We start from the raw sequence: 27,619 nt of genomic DNA, 5'->3' as shown, positions 1-27,619 counted from the left end.
ATTAGTTAATTACTAATTTAAACTCATTAACTTGCAACCCAAAAAGGGTCTATTAAGACTTATTGTGATGGGAACAACCAGGATGTTACTAGGTTTATGTGTGCTTCCTACCTTCTAGTGATTCCCCTATATTGTCGATTTTTTATTTTGAGACTTTTTATTTCTCCATATCATTCATTTATAGATTCATACTATCTATTTCTCTCATTTTATTTAGATCACTCATTGATTCTAATATTGTCGACTCATTTTATGAGATTTTTAATATAATTTAATTTCTTGGTTAGAATTATCAATATATATTACTTTAAAAAAATTACTTACAATGTTACGATCTAATTTTACAATTCGAGTTTATATTGTATTTTTCATGTTATGTTAAAAAAATATTTTTGACATCCTTTACTGTTATTTTTTAAAATTTATGTTATGTTGTAAACATGTAACATGGAAAAAACACAGTAAAAAGTTATAAGCGTATGTATTTGTTCTTTCTTTCATGTATGTTTTGTAAATGTTAACAAAATAAAATCAAAAAATACAAAAATATTAAATGTTTTATTTTGCAAATACTCAAATATAAAGATTTTCACATGAGAATATGTTTTTTTCCATAAATGTTTGTATTTAATAACCAATTTATTAAAACTTTGAGATTTTAGTTAATATTTCAAAAATAGCAAAAAATATTTTATTCTGTTTTAATATCCAGAATTATGTATTTATATGAAAGATGTGTTTCTAATACTAAATAAAATGGTACTTTCATTTTGTTTTTTATATTAATATTTGAATAGTTAGGTTTTCTTTATTTTATAAGAAAAAAGATTTCCTTACTGAGGAAAACTTCTTTCATTTTGAATAGGCCTATGATAAGATAACTTTCAAACCTTTAAATTACATCATATCAAGAAGTAGTTTATCTCAGGTAAGGTGTGCTAAGGGCTAATATATTTCCTGGCTAGCCACAACCAGTCCCTTACCCATGAATCTCTAATAAAGACCAGTACATTTGAGTTTTCCAGTAACCCTCAATCAAATACTATAGAATTAAGCGTTTATTTTTACTATTATAACTCTTTATATCTTATATTAATAGCACAATTAAAATGAACTCATACACTTCACTTTGTATGCATATATGATTGATATCAATTCAAGATTCACCGGGTTCAAACTATCAAATTCCTAAATTTAAGTTGACTCGATCAACCATATGGTGATACCAAGTGAATCGGTTGACTGTTTGTTCATCAAGGATGAATACTTGAGAATCTACATAAACTAGTCGACCGCTTTAGTCGTTAGTGGGATTCCAACTACTAGTTTTTCTTAAAAACTTATAAATAGCTCTTGCTAAAATCAAAGAGGATTTCAAACAAATATGATATAGAGACTATTTCAAACAAACTATAAATCATAAACCATATCATATTCTAAGTTGTGCTAATTTTAATCTTTATATTCTAGCGCTGGAGCATTAATTCCTATACTCACGAATATAAACACTTTCAAATATTCTAAGTGATATTAAGTGAGTTATAGAGATACAAGCTTTAATTGTTTTTTTTTTTTTTGCACTAAACAAAATCATCATTGTAATCCTTTGAGAGTTATGATAAAACTCTTGGCATTGGTGAGGTTTCGTCACCAAGAGAAAACCTTTAAGAGTGCATATCTTCAAGTGACAAAAAAATCTTGGAAAGGAAATATCTTCAATTGGTGTAAAGATCTTGGTGTGTATTCATCAAATGGTTGTTGTCCTTTTTGAACTTGGACTAGTGAAAGAATACAACACTCAAGTATAGTTTAGTACCTGAGATGTTGATGTAGACTTGTCGAACCATGTTAAAAATGAGTTTACAATTTCTATCCCTATATTCTTTACTTTAAACACATTAATTATATTGTTGGTTAATTGTTTTTATTTGAATTAATTGCAATAATTGTTATTATTAGTGCTACACATAATCCCCCTAGATATATTGTTGCCTTATTTCTATAACAACACAAAATTACTTGGCACCTTAGCCTAAGACCTTTCCTTTTTATGTAGTCCTAATTATCTAACAACTCTTTCAATTTAGACTCTAATACAACCCAACCGAACCCAAGTCTCGTGCAGGGTTAGCCAAGGAGAGAATAAGGATAGGGGGAAAACTGACAACTAACCGCTTAAGATAACACTTCTTGGTTATGCCTTTTACTCGGGTCGTGATTTTTGCTTTTTGCCTATGTTGGTTGGTCAAGGGATATGATTTGCTTGGTCTCCACCTAAAAATAAAACTACAAAATATATCATGCTGATTTTTTTTTAATTAAGCCTACCCATGTTTTATATGTCATTTAGGATACCTTTAGACCTTATAAATGAATTTGGTCTTTTTCATCAATTTCCGCACAATCAATTTGCTTCTTGATTTATGCAAATAACCAGCTAGAGACATTTTAATGTTTACATGCTAGGACAAGATTAATAACAATGGAATAGAGTTTTACATGTCCTTCTCCTTTTCTTTTCTATTTTACGTTTGAGGAAACATTGTAATCAGGTTTTCTTTGTACGTTATGATATTGTAACTAATGTTCACTAATAAAAAAAAAAAAAAAAACTTGCAAGAAGATTAGCGACACCTCAAGTCGGTACCCAGAACAAAGCGCTAGAAATGGAACAAGTTAAAACTAATTTTATAATATTAACTACGACCATGCGCATGGGTATTTGTGCTAGTGATTTCGATATTCGCTAACATGTTGTTTATAGTGATTAATTAATGACATTGTTTTGCTATTCCAACATCCAAGTCTAGGAAATTCTAACACGGCATCGCTAGTGTGGGACATCCGGTAGGTCCAATTTTGAAGTCGACAAATAATTCTAAAAGTTAGTATGGGACAAGAAAAAAAAAAAAAAACAAGAACAGCTGTATGTGATTGAATCTATTGATTTGTTTTTGTCACAGCCAATGTGTCTTCCACGGATTCTTTGAAGAATTTTAAACAGTCTAAAGGCAATTAAGCAGTCAGAAATTGGGACCACAAGTAAAGTCTAAAAGCAATAGATGGCACCATCGAAATTGCTACCCCTTTTTTTGTCTTAAGTTCGTTAACAAATTGGCCATGCCAATATGTGGCCAATAGCCTCATTGCCATAACCATCTAACCTTGAGTGCGGCTTATAATTAAGGGATTTCTTTCACGAAGAAAGGAATTGTGAACAGAAGTTAATATTTCGATCCTTTGATGAAATGGGTTCTAAAACTATCGTCTCTCTTCTTTTCCATGTTATTATCGTAAGCATCACTCTTACCGATGCTCAATTCTGTTATACCACAGGAAACTTTACAGCTAATAGCACATATGCAAAAAACCGAGACCTTGTTCTCCGTTCAATAGCTTCCAATGTCACAGCCAATGGGGGTTTCTATAATACTACAATAGGTTTAGGCAATGACTCAGTTTATGGTCTTGTGTTCTGTATGGCTTCCGCATCAGCTGAAATTTGTTCCAGCTGCGTCAATTCTGCTATTCAAACTCTCATGGCGGCATGTCCAAACCAAAAAGAAGCATTTTCATGGGGAGGGAATCCAGTTCCATGTATTGTACGTTATGCGAATCGTTATTTTTTTGGATCACTTGAGCTATCTCCTACTGATGCTGGATATAATACGGGTATCCTTGACCCATCTTTTAGACAGTTTGATCAAATTTGGAGTGGTTTGGGGGAGACGGTAACAAGAGCTTCCACGAGCTCATCCAGGCTGAAGCCAGAAGCTGAGACAGCAGACCTAACATCCACTCAAAAAATGTATGTATTTATGCAGTGCACTCCTGATGTATCACCGAGTAATTGCAGAGTTTGCCTACAACAATCCGTAGACTACTATAAAAGTTGTTGCTACGGGTATCAAGGAGGTTATGCCCAGAAACCAAACTGTGTTTTTCGGTGGGATTTGTATCCCTACTACAACTTATTTCCTCAAGTAACATCTCCATCTCCATCATCTCCTCCATTTGTTATTAGTTCTCCTCCACCAACCAATACCACAATCAGGAAAGGTAGGCTAACTTCTTTTTCTATACTGAAATTATTTCACTTGTTTCACGGATTCCAGTTTCAGCTTCTGTAATTTCTATCTTAAACATGGCTGTGCTTGGCAGGGAAGGAGAATACTGCTTCGCGGACAGTTATTGTTACCATCGTCCCTACTGCTATCTTCTTGGCACTTGTTATCCTCATTCTCACCATTTTCCGTTTTAGGAAGCCAAAGCAAGAGGTCGAAAGTAAGTTATTGCTTATCGGTTCTTACATATTAAACAGCTTGGGTTCATTAATACGAATCAAATTCACTAGATAATTTGTTTTTCTTCCAAACAATCTACAAATTAACTTTGGAAACAAAACATTAACAACTTGCATTCTGTGAAGATTTCGATGAAATTAGTAGCACAAAATGCTGGGAATTCAAATTTGCCACCATCAAACTTGCAACAAACGACTTCTCTGATGATAATAAGCTTGGACAAGGTGGTTTTGGAGCTGTTTACAAGGTACTTTATTATAACTAGTAGAAAATAAACGGTATCGATTATTTTTAATTAAAAAAAAAACAACTTTGAAGGTTAATTCATATTTCAAATTGTTGCACTTAATTTTCTCTGTTTCTTTTTCTCAATGGATATATGCTTCAGGGTTTACTTGCAGACGGACAAGCTATAGCTGTAAAGAGATTATCAAGTAATTCTGGGCAAGGAGAAGTTGAATTCAAGAATGAGGTACGGCTACTAGCCAAACTTGATCACCGGAATCTTGTTAGGTTACTGGGGTTCTGCTTGGAAGGAACAGAAAAGCTTCTAATCTACGAGTTTGTGCCTAATTCAAGTCTCGATCAATTTATACATGGTAATCCTGAATTCCATATTATCTTTTTTTTTTTTCCTCATCATTTTTTTTATCAACATCAATTCATGTTTGTAAGAGAATTATAACTAGTGTCAAATTCTATAGACAAGTTTTCCGAAGTTTCTGAAGCTCTCATTTTATGAACGCTTAGATCCAAACAAACGATTCATCCTGGATTGGGGGAAGCGCTACAAAATCATAGAAGGCATAGCCAGAGGGATTCTGTACCTGCATCAAGATTCTCAGCTCCGGATTATTCATCGTGACCTCAAGCCTAGCAACATTCTGTTAGATGGAAACATGAATGCTAAAATTTCAGATTTTGGAATGGCAAAGTTAATGAAAACTGATCAAACTCATGATGCTGCATCGAGGATCGCTGGAACCTTGTAAGTCTAATTTATAGCAATAATGGAAGAGGTGTGAATACTGAATGCTTATGATTCGCACCATTGCAACTAAGATCTGTTAATGTACCATTTCAGTGGCTATATTGCTCCAGAGTATGCATGGAAAGGACAGTTCTCGGTCAAGTCAGATGTGTTTAGTTTTGGAGTGCTAGTCTTGGAGATTGTGAGCGGTCAGAAACCTAGTTTCCGCAATGGAGATGACATGGAGCACCTTACGAGCCATGTAAGTACAACCATCTACAAATCAAACACATCAGTGAAAGATTTACCCTTCAATATTGTGAATTCACTTCGGATAAATTTTTTAGACATGGAGACGTTGGAGGGAAGGGACTGCTTTAGATCTTATTGATCCCATTTTGAGGAACGGCTCAACAGCTGAAATGATGAGATGCATCCACATTGGGTTACTCTGCGTTCAAGAAAATGTAGCTGACAGGCCGACAATGGCTTCAGTTGTTCTGATGCTAAGCAACTCTTCTTTTACTTTACAAATACCTTCTAAACCAGCATTTTTTATTAGCAGAAGAACATATCAACCAGCTTCTTCATTGATCAGCTATACTTCAAGGATGACGCAATCCCAGCTTAAGACTGTACTCCCACAATCGAAGAATGAGATTTCAATTACTGAGTTAGATCCTCGATAATTTCCTCATCATATAGCGAAAGAATGGGGTTTGTTATTACTAAGAAAATAATCCAGTAAATATTCTTGACTATTTCCTAATTCACAAAGGAAGAAATCAAGGGAGAGAACAATTCAAGACAATCACAAAATTATTTCAGTCATCTTCAAGAGGATGATAAAACATCTTGTATAATTTGTTCTACTCTATTTCATTATATATTTTGTTGTATGGCAATATAATTTCTACATGAGTTGAATAAAATATATATAATTAAATTATGGAATTGTAAAATTCTTTTATATTTCTAAACTTCTACATTGTATTAGAGCAAGTTAATTATATCTTATTTTAAATATTAATTTTTTTTTGGCATGTGACTTTATATCGTCTATTCAATATCACTTTAAAACACTGTGTTTTTTATTTTTTTTTATTGTCTGCCTTCTATTTTATTTACTATTTTATTTCAATGATTCATCAAATCTTGAATTATTGATTCATCTTTCTATTTGGAGTATTTACTCCTTGTTTATTGCTATGAAAACAAGTATTTACTCCTTGGAGTATTTACTCCTTTAAGTCTCTATCATTTATTGCTATGAAAACCATTAAATGTGCCTTTTGTGGCATCACTTTTCTATTTGGAGTATTTAATAATGATTGTTTATTGATAACGGTCACTTTAATGAGCAAGCGAGGCTACCATGACAATACAGGTGATGTTAGTATATTCTCATGAAAATTAAATTATCATTGGTTTCACATGGTATGTTAAGTAATAATCAAGGTAAATAACCAATAAAAAAAAGTTTCATAGGTTGTAGCTCATTTTATCACAAATTTAACTTTTATTATCACAAATTCAGTTATCCTAACATTCATTAGGTTAATATCCCTATTTTTTTGAAGACTCATCACATCAAGTAAGTAAATCTATTTATTTTTTATTGTAACCTATTTTTTTATGTTAATTTTTTGGTATTTTTGCGTAGTATATGTAGTTTATTTGTATATTTATATTCCTTGAGAAATTTATGGTATAAAGGTATGATTTTGTACTTCTTAGGGTTTGTTTGAGATTTTTAAAAATTATATTTGTTTGCAATTTGATAAAATTAAGTTTGATTTTATAATATAAGCGTAATATAATGAAAAAAAATGATGAGTTATTTAATGAAAACATTTCACAATTTAAATGTTTTTTTAGTTATTATTTTTAATTTATTTTATGACTAGTTTTTTTTTTCAAGAAACCTATAATACTTGATTGCATAAAAAATACGGAGATAATTCTTCAACCCATCCAAAACTCGATCTGAATTTGTGGTTAGATGTTAAATCTACTAGTAGGTATATAAATCAAGTTTATAGTATTTCTAACATGACGAACAAGGATATACAAGTGGGTTGAAATGTCTTAACCTTATAATCCAGATCGAGTCGGTAATCATCAATCATCCATGTAATTGTACAAGAACAAATTCAAGCTAAGCCAACCCAACGTGGGGTTGAGGGAAGCCCAATTGAAAGATCCATTTTTGTCTCATTCTTTATATTTTGTCCATTAGATAGATAAATTATATTTAATAATATATTTTTTTTAATTAAGAATACAATTTTTTATTTTAATTTAATTCTGTTTTATTTTTTTTAATTGCATTGTTTGTTTTATTTTTTTAAAAAATAATTATATATAATACTGATAGAATTACACCCAAAATATAGAATTACCATTGTAATTCTTGAATTAATTTTATCGGTAATATTATAATTATAAACAAAATCATGCACCACGAAAACCAAAAACTGAAAGCTCGGGGCAGGGCTATGGCTTGGAAAATTTTAATTAATTAATTTTGATCTTTTATTTAATAGTTATTTTTATTTGTCCCTTTTGAAGTTGATTTTCTTATTCTATTTATGACCGAATTGATTGCTTGAGTGCTCTTCACAGCTGCTGGTTAAGGGATGGAAAATGCATTTTGATTTTGATTTTAAATATAAATATAAATACAATAAATATCAGTCATCAATGAACATCCTTTGTCATTTATAAATTTATAAGCCTGACAGTCAACAAGAGGTTTATAAATAGTAAAACTATCTTCATTTTTTACGCATTGCAGAAATGTAGCAAACTAAGGGATGAACAAAGCTATATATATAATAACAATTTCAATTAATAATTATGAATAAATTACTATTTTTACACTATATTTGGATAAGAATTTGATAATTAAGCATCTTATTTGACAAAGATTTTGAGTAGGATATTGGTCTCACACGTGACAATTAATCAAATTTCATAAACATGGGTTGCTTTTATTGAAACCAGTCACATTGGACCTCTACGGACTAATAAAATAACTTGTATTATCATATCTTGTAGAGTGTAATGTTAAAGAGATTGAAAAAAAAAAAAACTAAATGAAAAAACAACCCATTCAAATTGGTATGAATGAATCTATTGGATTAATATCATATAATGTTAGCACAGATTTCTATTCTGATACCGATTTATTAGGGATTTGTGCATGATACTAAAAAGTTGTAAAAAGCCCAATGAACATCCATAGATAAATCGTAAAGCTAAGATCAAATTATTTAGAATGGCGATTAACAATTTGCAAAACCAATAGGGATATAAAAATTCTTTAAGCTCTAAGAAAAAATAACCCTAAGTTTTTCCTTCATAGTTGCCGCAAGTTTTCCACTGCAATAAAAAATGTAATTGCTTAATAAAAAAAGTGTTTGAGATTATTATAGAAAATGATTTTTAAAGTATTTTTTATTTGAAAATGTATTAAAATAATTTTTAATTTTTTAAAAATTTATTTTTAACATCAGCACTTTAAAATTATCTAAAATTATACAAATAATTTGCAGAAAAAATATTAAATTTAGTGAAACAGTAGTTTTTACTACTGCGGTTAGAACCAGAACAAGAAATTAAAGACTTCATTAGCAAATTGGGAATTAAGCATATGACTTGATTCAAGGTAGTAAGGATCCTCCTAATATTGTGTAATCAAACCAACTCATCACATATTTAAGGCACAAAACTCAACGAATTACCTTCCCTACAAACCATATTATAAGGCTCACACATTAGTTTTTTTTTTTTAGATCAACATGCGCAAATATTGAGAGCTCACCATGAGAAAATGTAACAAACCCTTGTGAATCAAACATCATATGACACGGACTTATATATTGTAGCATTCCATAATATATATATCATGGTCTAATTAACTTTTTTCCTGATCTACACACTCAATTCATGCAATTATCATCGTTCAGAGTTTATCTTTAACAATCACCGCTAAAAAGAGGGCTGTTATAACTACATAATCTGTTGCAAATAAAACTAAAATTTGTTAATGATAAAAATCAGTAATGAAATCAGCAACTAACAATATAATATGTAAATAATAGATAATTATTCATTAAAATGATTTTGAGAGTATTTGTTTTCTCACTGCAATTATTTAATTTTGCTTTGAAATTAAGAAAGAATAATTATAAGAAGCACATCCTTTTCTACAAATTAAGATAATGACATTGATTGCTCTCTTAAATATATTCACACTACATGATACATATAGTTTCTAACAATTTGTCCTTTCTATTCTTACGATACGATGATGTTCCCTTAAGTAATATAATTATGATATCTTTGAGTGACATTACAATTCTTTAAATACTTCAAATTAATTAATATTAATCATGTTTTGGTAGCTAATTTATCGTACCATTAATTTATTCCTCAAGAAAGAATCACCCTGATGTGAAGATTGTTAAACTTATTGAGATCAAACACAAAAAGAAGGCTAGAATTCTGAATAATCTGTATATTATGAATGCATTGGCTTAACCTAAATACAAATAAAGTATATATAGGTTAAATTGAAAGTACTATTTTACCCTTAATAAATAAGACTACATAAATATTATTTAACATCTCCCCTCAAACTCACGATGCGGCAGCTACAAGCATCGAGAGTTTGCCAACCAGAAAACGAAAACGAGAGATGGAATGTGCCTTGGTAAAGAAATTTGCAATCTGCAAGGAAGAAGGAACAAAAGGCAAAGTAATGGTGCCATGCTTGAGATGATGATGAGTAAGATGACAATCGATCTCAATGTGCTTAGTTCGCTCATGAAAAACCAAGTTGTGAGCAATCTGAATAGAACTCTAGTTGTCACAATACATAGGAGTAGGATAAGAAAAGGAAACTCCCATATCAGCAAGTAACCAACGTAACCAAACAATCTCTTTGGTGGTAGATGTCATGGCACGATATTCTGCTTCGGTGGATGATTGAGAAACAATAGATTGTTTCTTGCTCTTCCAAGAAATAAGAGAATCATCTAAAAAGATACAAAACCCGGTAACAGACTTGCGATCTGTGGGATCACTACCATGATCAGCATCAGAGTATGCACGCAACTCCAAGGAAGAGGTGGATAAGAGTAAAAGACTCTAAAAAACTGTACCCCGAAGATATCGTAAAATATGAAGAACAACTACCCAATGAACAGTAGTAGGAGAAGCAACAAACTGACTAACAACATGAACAACATATGCAATATCTGGACGAGTAACTGTGAGATATACCAAACTCCCAACAATAGTACGGTATAAAGTATGATCTATCAAAGGTAAACCATCAGAAGAAGAGTACCTTGCATTAACCTCAATAGGAGTATCAACAGTCTTGTTATCAGTAAGTCTAGCCCGCTCAAGAATATTTGCAACATATTTCAACTGAGAAAGAAGGTAACCTCTAGGTGAATATGCTATCTCAATACCCAGGAAATATCGAAGATGACCCAAATCCTTCATTTCAAATCGTCTAGCCAACTCTGTCTTCAAAACTAAAATACCATCAATGTCATCACCAGTAATAATCATGTCATCAACATATAAAGACAAAATGATACGACCTGTATCAGTGCACTTGATAAAAAGAGCAGAACATGATTGCTAGAAACAAAGCCAAGAGACGAGATCACAATAGAGAATTTCTCAAACCAAGCACGGGGTGCTTGTTTGAGACCATATAATGCTTTCTTAAGCTTACAAACATATCTAGAGTCATGTGAAATACCAGGAGGGGGTGCCGTATAAACTTCTTCTTGAAGATCCAGCCTAGCTTTGTATCGCTTAATAGACCCATCAGAATTAGTCTTGATCTTATACACCCAACGACAACCAACAACACTTTTACCAGGAGGTAGAGGAACCAGATCCCAAGTATTTGTCTTATGTAAAGCAGAAAGTTCCTCATCCATAGCTTGCTGCCAAAGTGGATCAAGAATTGCCTCTTTATAGGAAGAGGAAGAGACAATGAATAGAAGCTAAAAAGGAAGTAAATGATGAAGAATAACAAGAATAAGCAAAATCTGGTAGTTTTGTAGACTTACAAATATGGATAGACTGACGTGGAGGTGGATCCACAATCTCAAATGAAGCTTGAGGGGTTGTAGATGAGAATGGAGCTTCAGGTGTGCCAGAGAGTAAAGTACCAGTACCTGTAGAGTTATGAGTACAAATTGATCGAACATGGGGAGAGATATCATTATCAGAATCCTCAGAAAATGGATCTATACTAATAACATTAGATTTAGTCAGGTTATGAGTAGTGGATGGAATAGAAAAGAAAGGTATATGCTCAAGGAAGACAACATGACAGGACACATAAAGTTTCTGAGTTATTGGATCAAAACAACGATAACCCTTTTTACCTTCACCATAGCCTAGAAAAACACAAATAACGGATCGAGAGGATAACTTACTTCGTTTTACATGAGGACAAAGAATGAAACAAGTACAACCAAAGACTCTAAATGAGGAATAATCAGGAACATACCCATATAACTTTTCAAAAGGAGATAGACCCAAACTATGAGAAGATGGAATTGTATTAATTAAACTTACAGCAGCAAGAACAACTTCTCTCCAAAACTCACTAGGAACAAAGGCAGACAACAAGAGAGAACGAGCAGTTTCAACAATGTGCCTATGTTTTCTTTCAGCAACACCATTTTGCTCAGGAGTATCTGTACAAGAAGTTTGGCGGATGGTTTCATCTAGGGCAAGCAATTGGAAAAATTTATTAGAGGTGTATTCCCCACCCAAATCACACCTAAAACATTTAATCACAGCAGAATGTTGAGTTTTGATAAGAGCTCGAAAAGCTGCATATATCTCAAAGAATTCAGAACGATGTTTCATTAAATAAACCCAACAATAACGAGTATGATCATCAATAAAAGAGACATAATATCGAGACCCTCCTTTTGTGGCAACAAGAGAAGGTCCCCATACATCAGAATGAATCAAATCAAATGGTGAAGAAGAAACAAAAATACTTCGATTAAAAGGTAAGGCAGAAAATTTTGCCAATTTACATCCACTACAATCAGAAATGTTACAAGTTTTCAAATTTCCTAAAGCTCCCGTGGATGCCAAAAATCTCAAATGAGAAGATGAAACATGACCTAGACGGGAATGCCATAAATAAAAACTAGAAGATGAAAGACTCAAATGAAAGGAAGACAAATCAACGATAGTAGCAGTAGTGGCAGCAGCAGCAACTGACACTTTTAACTCATCCAAAATATATAGTCCATTCTCTTTACGACCTGTCCTAATCAACTTCCGAGACTGCAGATCCTGTATACAACAAAACGAATCAGAAAACATGACTAAATAATCACCAGAATCACATATTTGACCAACAGACGCAAGATTCAATTTAAGTTTTGGAATAAGATAAACATTAGGGAGAGACAAGTAAGGTGTAACAATAGAACCAACACCTGCTAAGGTTATAGGAGTGCCATCAGCAGTCATAACAGGAATGAAGGACAAAGGGGACACAGAGGTAAAAGATGAGGAATCTGGAGACATATGATGAGAAGCACCAGAATCCAAGACCCAATCAGAGTATGACATACCTGAGGAACTATGAGGCAACTAACCTATGGAAGAAGAAGTGGACATTGCTTGTGGCTGTAAGGAGAGAAACTTCTGAAATTGCTCAGCCAAAATATTAGGATCGGTAATAGAACTTGAGGAAGCTACTGCCGCAATATTGTGGTGTGGTGGTTTATAACCCTAAGGTGGTCTATGAGCATTAGATTGTGACTGATTACCAGACTTACAAGCTTGATTTTGCTTTCTCAACTTAGGACACTAAGCCTTCCAATGACCTTTCTTCTTATAGAAAGTGCACTCATCGAAGCCAACCCTTGTGTAAGGCTTATTCTGATGATTAGAGAATGGCTTAGAAGGCACTGCTAATACCGAAGGATTTGAAGCAGAAAGAATTCCCTTTTCAGAATAAGACTGAAGACGTATTTCTTCAGCCAATAACTCACTAACAGCAGAGTCAACAGAAGGCAGTGGAGAACGATGCAAAATTGAACCTCTAAGTCCTTCAAAATCACTGCGAAGTGCTATTAAAAACTGTACCAAACGTTGCTGCTCTCTACGCTCAATATAGGCACCACATGCCTTTAATTCTGCTGATTCTGTAAGAGCTAATTGATCCCAAAGATCTGTCATAGCAGAATAAAACTCTTGAATACTCATATTCTTTTGATGAAGAGCTCGTATGTCATTCTCTAATTGATACTGTTTTGCAAAATTTAACTGTGTGAATAACCGTTGCAGATGATCCCAAACCTCTTTTGTTGTCTCATACTTCGCCAACTACATACCTATCGAATGCTCAACAGAATTGTTGATCCAAGTAATAATCTTTGCATTATTTGCTTCCCATATATCTATCAAAACAATATCCCCTTCCTCAATATTCTTAGGTATCATATAAGTTCCATCAACATACCCCCACATTTTCTTACCCTTAAGGAAATTTCGCATGACATAACTCTAATATGAATAGTTCTTCCCATCCAACCTCACACTCACAGACTTAAGCGAATCATCTCTTTCAGTAGCCATAATCAACAATCACAGATAATCAGAATGCAAAAGCAGCGGAAAACAAAATACTAAATTGTAGAAACTTAAACAAATATCTTCTTGAAATTATATGATTACTCCAAAACACAAAACAAATTTGCAAAAAAAATGAATGCAAATACTAAATTGCAGAAGCTGAAGGGAAGATGAAATACCAAAATAATTGCAGAAAGTGTCGAAATACCAAATTTTGCAGAAGCGAAAGATAAAATATCACTCCAAAAAAAAGTTGGATCCGCGAAGTTGTATTTGGGATTAAACCTCGTTTCATAAAACCAGCTCTGATGCCATGTTAAACTTATTGAGATCAAACACAAAAAAGAGGCTAGAATTCTGAATAATCTGTATATTATGAATGCATTGGCTTAACCTAAATACAAATAAAGTATATATAGGTTAAACTGAAAGTACTGTTCTACCCTTAATAAATAAGACTACATAAATATTATTTAACAAAGACAACTTTTCTCACTTAATTAGTGCCAACTAATTAGCTAGATCGCAAGAAACTGATCATTAAAAAAAAAAAAAAAAACCCTAGCTACTACTATGCCTCAATATGAATCAATCTCAACATTAGGAAACCATGCATGAAACATCAAAATAGTTAGATTTCAAAAATCTGGGGTCCTGTTTCTTTCTTGTGTAATAATAATTTGTGGGAAAGAAGCACCTTTGAAGATGATCAAAATGAGGAACAAAATTGGTGTTTTTTTACCAAGAAGAGTGATGGGCTCCTTTCTGTTTTGAATGATATAGAAGGAATGAAGCACCCGCAATTTAGCAGTGTTAATGGTCTTAAAGGGGTTAATTTGAAGTCAAGAAAAAATATGTTTGAACAATGTAAACAAATAAAAGAAAATTAAAAACATAACAAAACAAAGTTATTGAAAAGGTCAAAGGGGTGTCGCACCGAATAAAGAAGTATTGAGGTTATTTGTGGGCAAGAATACAAGATGTGTCTGTTTCGTATTTGAGAAAGAAATAGCAATATAATTTCTCCCCATTCCGAAGGAGAATAAAAAAATTATTATTATTATTAATTATATCACCAGTCTTTCATTATTCCCTTCAATTTTCTATGTTTAATAAAGAAAATTATTCATCACCTTCTATGGTGATAGGGTTATTTTTTAAAATATATATATATTATTGTTTTTACTATAATATATATTATTACTATCTCATTATATCATACTTCATCGCTATCACAATGATTATTTTATTATTCTTCTTATTATTATCATTGATAAAATTATTTTTATAATTATTATTATTTTTTATTTTAAATTATTGAGTTGAATTAGTTTTTTGTTATGGTATTAAAACCTTGATAATTAAACGGTCACGAGTTTGAATCTCATTATCCTAACTCATTTATTTTATAAAAATTAAGTACAAGGTGTGTGAGTACACGCAAGTTTTAAATTTAAATTTTTTTTATTTAAAACTAATATAAAAATAATATAAATTATATTTTAAAATTTCACCAAACTAAAAAAATTAATTTAAATTGATTATTTAACCTTAACACCAACGAAAATTTCATGAATGATGTTTGAGGAGAATTACAGGGCTTGCACAGCATGCACATCTGCTTGCGTGTTGTTTTAGTGGGCTTGCTTGCTAAATTTTCTTTGCTTTCATCCATTCTCCTGTGAGCTGTCTAATCAGATTTATGGATTCTGCTCATTTTATGATTGATGATAATTATTTCATAGTTTATAATTAATCAATTCTAAGACCTTAAAATAAATTAATATAAATTATATAGAAAAATTAACTAACATCTGTTTTTTTATATACACACACACACACGGATGGGATGATCATTCCATTACATTATATTGATGTAAATAGTATTTTTTAATATTTTTATATTATTTTATATGTTTATGTAAAAAATAATTTTTATTTTTTAATATATTTTGAAATAAAAAATATTTTAAATCTTCATTGTTACTATAATTTTAAATACACTTCACTTGAGATGGTGTTTTGAAAACTATGATTTGTATATAAAAAAAATGGTTTTGAAAAAAAAATATCAAATTGAAGCTTTGTAATCAAATCACGGTCCGTCACGACAAAGAAAAGAAAGAAAGAAAAGAGGTATGACTTCAAAATGGTGAGATAACGATAGGGACGTCACGAGTCAATTAGAACCAGATTTTACTCCATTCGTTTTTGCTCTGAAATATCTAATTCCATCGTCCACATTTACATTTGATTTAATGAAGTCAAAAGATGAACTTTTCCCATCTGACAAGAATCCACATACCTTTCCTTTTTATTTAGTCCTAGGACTTGTTTGTTTCCCGGAAAGTAGTTTCCGGGAAACCATTTTCCAAACTTTCCTGTGTTTGTTTGTCATTAGGAAAGTTGGTCAATGGAAAACAATTTCCGGTCAGCGGAAAAGACTTTCTAGTCAACGGAAAACACTTTCCGGTCAACGGAAAACACTTTCCGGTCAATTTTAGTCAAAAAAAAAAAATTGACTTGGTTTTCAGGAAAGTGTTTTCCTTTTAGCTGTGTTTGTTTTCCGGAAAGTGGTTTCCGGGAAAGCACTTTCCAAACTTTCTTGTGTTTGTTTGCCAGTAGGAAAGTTGGTCAATGGAAAACACTTTCCAGTAAAAGGAAAATTTGGCTTGGTTTTCAGGAAAGTGTTTTCCTGAAAATTTTGAGGGGAAAACACTTTCCGGAAGTTGTGAAAAATTTAGAAATGTCATTATTTGCTGATTATATCAAATTTGATCCTCAAAAAATTTATATATATTTTTGTTTTGAATATTTATTTTTCAATTTCATCTCTTAAAATTTTATTTTTATATTAACTTTGGTCCTTATTTTTATAATTGCTATTTGCTTTTTTCTTATCATTTTTTTATTGAAATTTTTTATTTATCAAATTTGATCCTCATTCTTTTGACTGTTACTTATTTTATTTGAAATAATTTATGAAATGTTGATTATTATTATTTTAATTTTTTCATTTTTTCATTTTTTTAAAATTTTTTACATTTGATCCCTATTATTTTGATTATTATTGTTTTATTTGAGATAATTTATTAAATTATATATTTTTTTTCAATTTCATTATCATTCAACTTTTTAATTTGTAAGATTGTTTTCTCATTATTTTAATAAACTTGAGAAAAATAAAATATTAATAAGTTATTTTCCAGCTCATTTTCCATGACATAACCAAACACTGGAAAGTGTTTTCCAGTTCATTTTCCATAACACCACCAAACATCGGAAAATACTTTTCCGGAATTCACTTTCCAGGAATTCACTTTCCCCGGAATTCACTTTCCAAAAGGAATTCACTTTCCTGCAAACAAACGGAGCCCTAATTATCTAACAACTCTTTCAATTTAGACTCTAATATATACAACCCAACCCAACCCAACCCAACCCAAGCCTCGTGCAGGGTTAGCCAAGGAGAGAATAAGGATAGGGGGGAAAATGACAACTAACGGCTTAAGATAACACTTCTTGGTTATGCCTTTTACTCGGGTCGTGATTTTTGCTTTTTGCCCATGTTGGTTGGTCAAGGGATATGATTTGCTTGGTCTCCACCTAAAAATAAAACTATAAAATATATCATGCTGATTTGTTTTTAATTAAGCCTACCCATGTTTTATATGTCATTTAGGATAGCTTTAGACCTTAAAACTAATTTTATAATATTAACTACGACCATGCGCATGGGTATTTGTGCTAGTGATTTCGATATTCGCTAACATGTTGTTTATAGTGATTAATTAATGACATTGTTTTGCTATTCCAACATCCAAGTCTAGGAAATTCTAACACGGCATCGCTAGTGTGGGACATCCGGTAGGTCCTATTTTGAAGTCGACAAATAATTCTAAAAGTTAGTATGGGACAAGGAAGAAAAAAAAAAAAACAAGAACAGCTGCAGCTGTATGTGATTGAGTCTATTGATTTGTTTTTGTCACAGCCAATGTGTCTTCCACGGATTCTTTGAAGAATTTTAAACAGTCTAAAGGCAATTAAGCAATAGATGGCACCATCGAAATTGCTACCCCTTTTTTTGTCTTAAATTCGTTAACAAATTGGCCATGCCAATATGTGGCCAATAGCCTCATTGCCATAACCATCTAACCTTGAGTGCGGCTTATAATTAAGGGATTTCTTTCACGAAGAAAGGAATTGTGAACAGAAGTTAATATTTCGATCCTTTGATGAAATGGGTTCTAAAACTATCGTCTCTCTTCTTTTCCATGTTATTATCATAAGCATCACTCTTACCGATGCTCAATTCTGTTATACCACAGGAAACTTTACAGCTAATAGCACCTATGCAAAAAACCGAGACCTTGTTCTCCGTTCACTAGCTTCCAATGTCACAGCCAATGGGGGTTTCTATAATACTACAATAGGTTTAGGCAATGACTCAGTTTATGGTCTTGTGTTCTGTATGGCTTCCGCATCAGCTGAAATTTGTTCCAGCTGCGTCAATTCTGCTATTCAAACTCTCATGGCGGCATGTCCAAACCAAAAAGAAGCAATTTCATGGGGAGGGAATCCAGTTCCATGTATTGTACGTTATGCGAATCGTTATTTTTTTGGATCACTTGAGCTATCTCCTCCTCAAGCTGGATATAATACGGGTATCCTTGACCCATCTTTTAGACAGTTTGATCAAATTTGGAGTGGTTTGGGGGAGACGGTAACAAGAGCTTCCACGAGCTCATCCAGGCTGAAGCCAGAAGCTGAGACAGCAGACCTAACATCCACTAAAAAAATGTATGTATTTATGCAGTGCACTCCTGATGTATCACCGAGTAATTGCAGAGAATGCCTACAAAAATGCGTAGATGACTATAAAAGTTGTTGCAACGGGTATCAAGGAGGTTATGCCCAGAAACCAAACTGTGTTTTTCGGTGGGATTTGTATCCCTACTACGACTTATTTCGTCGAGTAACATCTCCATCACCTCCATTTGTTATTAGTTCTCCTCCACCAACCAATACCACAATCAGGAAAGGTAGGCTAACTTCTTTTTCTATACTGAAATTATTTCACTTGTTTCACGGATTCCAGTTTCAGCTTCTGTAATTTCTATCTTAAACATGGCTGTGCTTGGCAGGGAAGGAGAATACTGCTTCGCTGACAGTTATTTTTACCATCGTCCCTACTGCTATCTTCTTGGCACTTGTTATCCTCATTCTCACCATTTTCCGTTTTAGGAAGCCAAAGCAAGAGGTCGAAAGTAAGTTATTGCTTATCGGTTCTTACATATTAAACAGCTTGGGTTCATTAATACGAATCAAATTCACTAGATAATTTGTTTTTCTTCCAAACAATCTACAAATTAACTTTGAAAACAAAACATTAACAACTTGCATTCTGTGAAGATTTCGATGAAATTAGTAGCACAAAATGCTGGGAATTCAAATTTGCCACCATCAAACTTGCAACAAACGACTTCTCTGATGATAATAAGCTTGGACAAGGTGGTTTTGGAGCTGTTTACGAGGTACTTTATTATAACTAGTAGAAAATAAACGGTATCGATTTTTTTTATTTAAAAAAAAAAACAACAACTTTGAAGGTTAATGTTGGTGGGAGAAACCACTGGTGGTGGCTTTGAAACACTCAGAGGGGATAAAACACACTGTTTTATTACACAAAATCGAAGCTTACAATTAAACACAAAAGCTTAACAATTACACGCCCTCTCTCTCTCTATTCTCTTTCTAGTGTTCCTCTCAATTCTCTCCACACAAAATAACATAACTGAGCACTCTATTTATACATAAATTCAGAATACGAAAATCTACTGTTCCAGGTGTGAAAACGGCTGTTGACCGGCGGTGTGAAGGCGGCTGGCGGCTGCGGCTGGTGGCTGGCGGCTGGTCGGTGGTCGGTGGCTGGTGGCTGGTTGCCTTCCTTGACTGGAACCTTCTAGATTGAGTTTAATTATTCAACAAATCTCCCCTTTAAACTCAATCGAGGGATGTCATGCCAAGCATGAACTTTAATCGGATGAATGTTTCTCCCTTCAATGGCTTTGTGAAGATGTCAGCAACTTGATCATTTGTGTTGCAAGATATCAGTTGGACTTCTTCATTCTTCACATGTTCCCGGATAAAGTGATGACGTGTATCAATGTGTTTGCTCCTCTCATGATACACTGGATTCTTTGCCAATGCGATTGCTGATCGATTGTCAATGTAAATCTCCGTAGGATTTTCTTGAGGAAATCCCAAAAACTTCAGCATATTCCTTAACCATATTGAATGGCATACGGCTGAGTTGGCAGCAACATACTCAGCTTCACAGCTTGATAATGTTACAATCGATTGCTTCTTGGATGACCATGTGAAAGATGTGTCTCCCATGAAAAAGACAAACCCTGTTGTGCTTTTCCTTTCATCCAGATCTCTACCCCAATCACTATCCGAGTAGCCTACAAGATTAAAGTCTTTACTTGAGGTATAAAACATACCTTCATTCATTGTGCCTTTGATGTAGCGAAGAATTCTCTTGGCTGCATTCAAATGAGACTGGTCTGGTGTCTCCATGTATCTGCTGACGAGTCCGACTCCGTAGAGTATATCCGGTCTGGTACATGTCAAGTACCTTAAGCTTCCTACTAAGCTTTTGAAGTAAGTTGGATCAACATTTCCAACCTTACTCTTCCTCAATTCCACTCCATTCTCAACTGGAGTTGATACCGGATTGCAGCTTTCCATCTTGAACCTTTCAAGAATATCTTTGGCATAACCGCTTTGGGATACAAAAATCCCTTCTTCCTTTTGCGTTACTTCTAAGCCAAGAAAATGTGACATTAGACCAATGTCAGTCATTTCAAACTCCTGTACCATGCTTCGTTTGAAGTCTTCAAACATGGTAGGGTTGTTGCCAGTGAATATCAAGTCATCAACATATAGGCACGCAAATAAGATGCTGCCATCTGCTCCTTTCTTCACATATATGGCGTGTTCATATGGACATTTCTCAAATCCATTATCTTGAAAATACCTGTCAATTCTGGTATTCCAAGCACGCAGAGCTTGCTTCAAACCATAGAGAGCCTTCTTCAACTTGTATACTTTGCCTTCATTTTCAGCATCAATGTATCCAAGTGGTTGTTCAACATAGATCTCTTCTTCTAGGAAGCCATTCAGAAATGCTGACTTCACATCGAGTTGATAGATCTTCCATCTATGTTGTGCAGCTAGTGAGATCATCAGTCTGATTGTTTCTAGCCGGGCTACTGGAGCAAATACTTCTCCATAGTCAATGCCTTCTCTCTGTTTGTAGCCTTTAGCCACTAATCTGGCTTTGTATCTTTGCACTTCTCCTTTGGCGTTCTTCTTCGTCTTGTAGACCCATTTGACACCTATTGCTTTCTTGTTTTCTGGTAGATAAGTCAGCTTCCAGGTATCATTCTTCTCAATGGCATGTATTTCTTCATCCATTGCTTCTATCCACTTCTCGTCTGTGATAGCTTCATCGAAGCTTAGTGGGTCACTATCTGCAAAGAAACAAAACAGAGTTGTATCTTCCATAACCTGAGTGGTATCGTACAACTCTTCAAGGTTTCGCATCCTTCTTGGTCCTTCTGACGAGGATGCTGATGGTGGTGTTGATGATGATGCTCCTGGTGTGTTCCTCCTGTTGAATACAGGAAAACTGTGTACCGGACTTTGTGGTTCAGCTGCTGGCACAATTGGTTCTTCGACAAGTACTGTTGGTACTTCTTCACCTTCAAGGATCAAATTAGTGTTGATCCATCTGACTGCTTCTTGATCATCATTCCATGCCCAAGATTTATCTTCTTCAAAGATAACATCTCTACTTGTAATCACCTTCTTCGTGATGGGATTATACAGCCTGTATCCCATCCTTCTTTCACCATATCCGACAAAGATGCATTTCTCGCTCTTATCATCGAGCTTTCTCCTTCTTGCATCTGGGATCTTTGCATATGCCACACAACCAAAGACTCGTAGATGAGTAACACTTGGTTTGTGACCACTCCATGCTTCTTCTGGAGTAACTCCTTGCAAACTTCTGGTTGGGCAGCGATTCAGTAGATACACTGCACATGATACAGCTTCAGCCCAGTATTGCTTGGGCAACTTCTTTGCTTTGAGCAGACTTCTGGCCATGTCAAGAATCGTGCGATTCTTTCTTTCTGCTACACCATTCAGCTGTGGTGTATAAGCTGGTGTCGTTTGATGTCTGATGCCTTGTTGTGTACAATAGGCTTCAAAGTCATTGGCTGTATATTCTCCTCCTTGATCAGATCTTACTGTTCTGATCGTATAACCAGTTTGCTTCTCCACAATTGCTTTAAAATCTTTAAAACAATTGAATACTTCTGACTTCCTCTTCAGAAAGTATATCCACGTCTTTCTACTAAAATCATCAGTAAAAGTGAGGAAGTACCTATTTTGTCCAGTCGACATAGGCGTGATTGGGCCACACACATCTGTGTGTACTAACTCCAGTGGCCTCTTTGCTCTCCAGTTGACTTCTTTAGCAAAACTGGATCTGTGATGTTTGCTGAGGACACAACTCTCACAGACTTCATCTGGATGATCAATGTGAGGCAAACCTTTGACCATCTTCTTGCTTGCTAGCATCTTCAAACTCGTGAAATTCAGATGTCCAAGCCTCAGGTGCCAAAGCCATTCTTCACTGTTGGTGATGGCGCTCAAACACCTTGCTGCATCATACTGGATGTTCAAAGGAAACATCCTATTCTTGGACATTTTCACGTAGGCCATTAATCTCCAATTGTTGTCTCTAATTGCCAGATGACAATTCTCCGAGTAAAAAGTATAGCCTCTCTCCAAAAGTTGACCTAAGCTGATTAGGTTCTGTTTTATGGCTGGGACATAATAGACATCGGCGATGTAGCTGGAATCGCCATTCTTCATCTTGACTGGGATGTTGCCTTTACCTTTGAATGGAACCTTTGTGGTATCTCCAAAAGTAACTAGACCTTGCTTGGTCTCATCTAGATTACTAAATAACTCTCGGTAGCCGCACATGTGATTGCTGGCTCCAGTATCTAGATACCATATGTCCTCCTTTTTCTTATCAAGTCCTTGTTGGACAAGAAATGCAGTTTCTTCTCTGTCATCCTTCTCTACATAGTTGGCTTGCTCACGTATCTCCAACGGAGCTTTTCTTCTGCATTCAGTGCTATAGTGCCCAAATTGATTGCAACTATAACATTTGATATTCCTCTTGTCACGGTTATTGTAACCGCCTCCTCTTCCTCTGGGAGTGAATGCTTGTTGGCCTCGGCCTCCTCTGGTGGTGTTTCTGCCACCTCTTCCTCTAAAACTTGTATTCCAAGAACCTCTTCCTTGGAATTGCTGGAATCCTCCTCTGGATTGTTGACTTCCTCCTTGAGTGGTGTAGCCACTTGATGAAGTCTCCCCTTGCTCATATTTGTCCTTGAGGGACAACTTTGCTTGTAAGGCATGCTCAATTGCCTTATCTCCATTTCGCTTTACAATCTTCTGCTCATGAGCTTGCAAAGAACTCATAAGCTCATCTACTGTCAACTTGTCCACTTCCTTGGACTCTTCAATGGCGACAACAACATGATCAAATTTTGGATCTAGGGATCTCAAAATTTTCTCAGTAATTCGAGCATCGATGATGGCTTCTCCATTTCTCCTCATCTGGTTGACTATCACCATAATCCTTGTGTGATAATCAGAAATAGACTCCGAGGACTTCATTTGCAATAACTCAAATTCTCCTCGCAAAGATTGAAGACGAATCTTCTTGATTCTGTCAGCACCTTTGTATTTCTGTTGGAGAGCCTCCCATATATCATGTGACGTTTCAGCGGAAGCTATGATCTCGAATGTATCTTCATCAAGACCTTGGTAGATGATGGTCTTGGCTTTGTTGTCCTTCTTTCTGTTGACTTTCAAGGCTTGCTTTTGTGCCTCTTGTAAAACATCTTCTCTTTCTTTAGACTCTGGTTCATCATAACCAGTTTGTACAATATCCAAACACTCTTGTGACCCAAGGAATGCCTTCAATCTGATGCACCAACTATCATATTTGTCTTTAGTCAGCTTCGGGATGAGTGTATGTGTACCTTCTGTAGTCATTTTGCTTTTGGAATGACTATATCACCTCTTTGGGAGCCGAATTTGGACAAACGGACACTGTAGATCGATCCGGAATGGTCCAAATAGTAGGGAACCGGTCTGACTTTGTTGAAATAGGGTCCGAAAATGGGTGAACCGGTCAAAAAACCAATTCTGTACGGCGGGCGGTTCGCTGGGTTGAACCGGGAATATTCTGTGGAATATTCTGGGGAATATTCGGGGAATATTCTGGGGAATATTCCTTCGGCTCGGCTGAGGCTTGAAAGTGGCTCGGCTCGGCGCGAGGTACGGCTCGGCTTGTGGCTCGGCTGGACTCGGCGTATACGGCGCGGCGCGGCTCAAATATGGCGCGCGTGTGGCTCAGTCGTCTTCAACCTCGGGGCGCGTGTGATGCGCGTGGGCGATCTGGCTGAATATTCAGGCGACGCGTGTGGACTACCCCGAACTCCGATTTGGCTGATTTTTGCGGCAGTGAGTTCGTCTTGATGAGCTCTACACTGTGGAATGATCAAAACTTGTTTTTGACAATTTTAAAAATTCGGATATACCCCAAAACTCTTCTGTTTTCCGATGAACGGGGCTCTGATACCAATTGTTGGTGGGAGAAACCACTGGTGGTGGCTTTGAAACACTCAGAGGGGATAAAACACACTGTTTTATTACACAAAATCGAAGCTTACAATTAAACACAAAAGCTTAACAATTACACGCCCTCTCTCTCTCTATTCTCTTTCTAGTGTTCCTCTCAATTCTCTCCACACAAAATAACATAACTGAGCACTCTATTTATACATAAATTCAGAATACGAAAATCTACTGTTCCAGGTGTGAAAACGGCTGTTGACCGGCGGTGTGAAGGCGGCTGGCGGCTGCGGCTGGTGGCTGGCGGCTGGTCGGTGGTCGGTGGCTGGTGGCTGGTTGCCTTCCTTGACTGGAACCTTCTAGATTGAGTTTAATTATTCAACAGTTAATTCATATTTCAAATTGTTGCACTTAATTTTCTCTGTTTCTTTTTCTCAATGGATATATGCTTCAGGGTTTACTTGCAGACGGACAAGCTATAGCTGTAAAGAGATTATCAAGTAATTCTGGGCAAGGAGAAGTTGAATTTAAGAATGAGGTACGGCTACTAGCCAAACTTCATCACCGGAATCTTGTTAGGTTACTGGGGTTCTGCTTGGAAGGAACAGAAAAGCTTCTAATCTACGAGTTTGTGCCTAATTCAAGTCTCGATCAATTTGAAAGACTAGCAAGAATTATAGAGATGAACAAGAAGCAGAATAGAAGTAGAGAAATATACTGCTGTAATGCAGAGGAAGAAGAAGAAAATGTCTATATGTTTTATTCACTTGTTACGTTCCCAGCACTATTACATTCATTTATATACTGCTGTAGATGAAAAGCTTGGTTATGTTTTCTACTCAGCTGTAACAGAATGCATTAACTGCCTTACCATATTAACAAACTTTGCTAACCATTATATTCTCTATTCTCTTTGACATGTGGCTGAAGCAGAGTGGCTGAAGCTGAGGTGGTTAAAGCTGAGGTGGCTGAGGCAGAGCATTTGATATCTTGACATTCCCCCGCAATCATATGCTTGGAGGAACCAAGCATAAGATTGAAACAGTGACGCCGAAATAAAAGAGTGGAAAGACCTTTAGTGAGAATATCAGCAAATTGATCAGCGGAAGAGACATGTTGAACCAACAAATCACCTTTGATAACACGTTCGCGAACAAAATGATAATCAATTTGGAGATGCTTCATTCTGGAATGGAAAACAGGATTGGAAGCAAGGGAAATAGCAGAGATATTATCACAATGAATGATCGGAGGGATATGTAAAGGAATGTGAACGTCACAGAGAAGCTGGCGAATCCAAGCAAGTTCAGCAGCAGCAATCGCAAGAGCGCGATACTCAGCTTCAGTAGAGGAGCGAGAAACAGTATGTTGTTTCTTAGAAGCCCAAGAAATAGGACTAGAGCCGAGGAAGACAATAGAGCCAGAGACAGAACGACGATCATTGGGATCACCGGCCCAGTCAGCATCACTATAAGCTTGGAGATGAAGAGGACCACCCTGAAAATGAAGACCAACATCAAGGGTACCTTTAAGATACCGCAATATCCGTTTGACAGCAACAACATGAGAATGCATGGGATTATGCATAAATTGGCAAGCCTGGTTGACAGAGAAGGCAATATCAGGCCTGGTGAACGTGAGATACTGCAAGGCACCAACAATACTGCGATACTGTTGAGGATGAGAGTAGGGCTGTCCATCATCCTTGAGCAAATGATGATGAGGAAGACAAGGAGTATCACAAGATTTGGAATGCTGTAAATCAACTCTACTAAGTAAGTCAGTGATGTAACTCATCTGGGACACAAACAAACCGGAAGGGAGATATGTGATCTGCAATCCCAAAAAATAATGCAACCTGCCGAGATCCTTCATATCAAATTCTTGAGTCAAGGCAGCAATGACTGAAGAAAGAAGAGAAGCATGACTACCAATAAGGATGATATCATCAACATAGAGTAGCAAAATCACAACACCAAGAGAAGAATGCTGAACAAACAAAGATGGATCGGTAGAAGATGCTTGAAATCCCAAACTTGGTAAAAAACTGGTGAAGCGTTCATTCCAGGCACGAGGAGCCTGTTTAAGGCCATATAACGATTTCTTGAGTCTGCAAACAAAGTCAGAAGGATGAAGCTTACTCACAAAACCTGGGGGCTGAGCCATATAAACCTCCTCATGCAGAAGACCATGCAAAAAGGCATTGGTAACGTCAAGTTGTCGTAAAGACCAGTTAAACTGAGCAGCAAGAGCAAGGACCAAACGAACCGTAGTAGGTTTCACGACAGGACTAAAGGTTTCATGATAGTCAATTCCTTCCTCTTGACTGAAACCCTTGGCCACCAACCGAGCTTTATGCCTAGCGATAGAACCATCTGCATTCTTTTTTATTCGGTAGACCCATTTACAGCCAACAAGATTTTTGCTAGGTGGAAGAGGCACCAAGTCCCAAGTACTTTGGGCATGAAGAGCATCAAGCTCCTCTCGCATTAGCAGACTGCCATTCAGGAATGGTGGAAGCAGCCTTGAAGGAATGGGGTTCAACCTGAGAAGAAGCAACAAACTGGACAGAGGCAGAGTAAGCCTTTCTTTTGGAGATACCATTCTTAGACCTGGTCGTCATGGATGAAGATTTAGTGGGGAAAGAGGTAAGACCACACATAGATTCTCAGGCTGGAAGTCAGGATCAACAGGGAGAGGAGACTGTGTAGGTGACAGAGTGGGCTGAGGTGGAGACAATGTAGGTTGTGAGGAGGAACTGGGAAGATAATGGAGGCTGAGATGCAGCCACTTGAGGAGGAGGAGAAATAAGAGGGAACATAGTGGGATGTAGACAAGGGAATGAGGAAGTGGAAGGGGATACAGGAAGCACATGAGAGTAAGGAAACATAGATTCATCAAATAGAACATGTCTAGTGACAAAAGAAACGATTTGTGCGAATAGAAAAACAAATATACCCCTTATACTGACCTGCAT

General features: G+C 35.4%; 3 protein-coding genes across 3 annotated transcripts; 2 read left to right on the top strand and 1 right to left on the bottom strand.

Annotated features, from left to right (window-relative positions):
* Positions 1 to 3,114: 3,114 nt before the first annotated feature.
* Positions 3,115 to 6,168, top strand: LOC118031888 (cysteine-rich receptor-like protein kinase 14). Its single transcript, XM_035036406.2, has 7 exons — positions 3,115 to 4,059; positions 4,162 to 4,284; positions 4,430 to 4,551; positions 4,693 to 4,903; positions 5,055 to 5,292; positions 5,389 to 5,536; positions 5,622 to 6,168. The coding sequence occupies exons 1-7, from the start codon at positions 3,249 to 3,251 to the stop codon at positions 5,961 to 5,963; spliced, it is 1,995 nt and encodes a 664-aa protein (XP_034892297.1). The 5' UTR covers positions 3,115 to 3,248; the 3' UTR covers positions 5,964 to 6,168.
* An 11,980-nt stretch (positions 6,169 to 18,148) lies between these two features.
* Positions 18,149 to 19,466, top strand: LOC118031901 (cysteine-rich receptor-like protein kinase 14). Its single transcript, XM_035036416.2, has 3 exons — positions 18,149 to 18,956; positions 19,059 to 19,181; positions 19,327 to 19,466. Exons 1-3 carry the CDS (start codon positions 18,155 to 18,157, stop codon positions 19,464 to 19,466), a joined length of 1,065 nt encoding a protein of 354 aa, XP_034892307.2. The 5' UTR covers positions 18,149 to 18,154.
* A 68-nt stretch (positions 19,467 to 19,534) lies between these two features.
* Positions 19,535 to 27,246, bottom strand: LOC140956152 (uncharacterized). The gene is made up of 2 exons (XM_073412629.1): positions 25,536 to 27,246; positions 19,535 to 21,683 (listed from the first exon to the last, which is right to left on the bottom strand). The coding sequence occupies exons 1-2, from the start codon at positions 27,244 to 27,246 to the stop codon at positions 19,918 to 19,920; spliced, it is 3,477 nt and encodes a 1,158-aa protein (XP_073268730.1). The 3' UTR covers positions 19,535 to 19,917.
* Between the last annotated feature and the right edge of the window lie 373 nt (positions 27,247 to 27,619).

This window comes from Populus alba, chromosome 11 (genome assembly GCF_005239225.2).
Source record: "Populus alba chromosome 11, ASM523922v2, whole genome shotgun sequence".
Taxonomy (NCBI): Eukaryota; Viridiplantae; Streptophyta; class Magnoliopsida; order Malpighiales; family Salicaceae; genus Populus; species Populus alba.
Note: the sequence above shows the minus strand (reverse complement) of the source record. Positions and strands in the feature narration are given on the sequence as shown.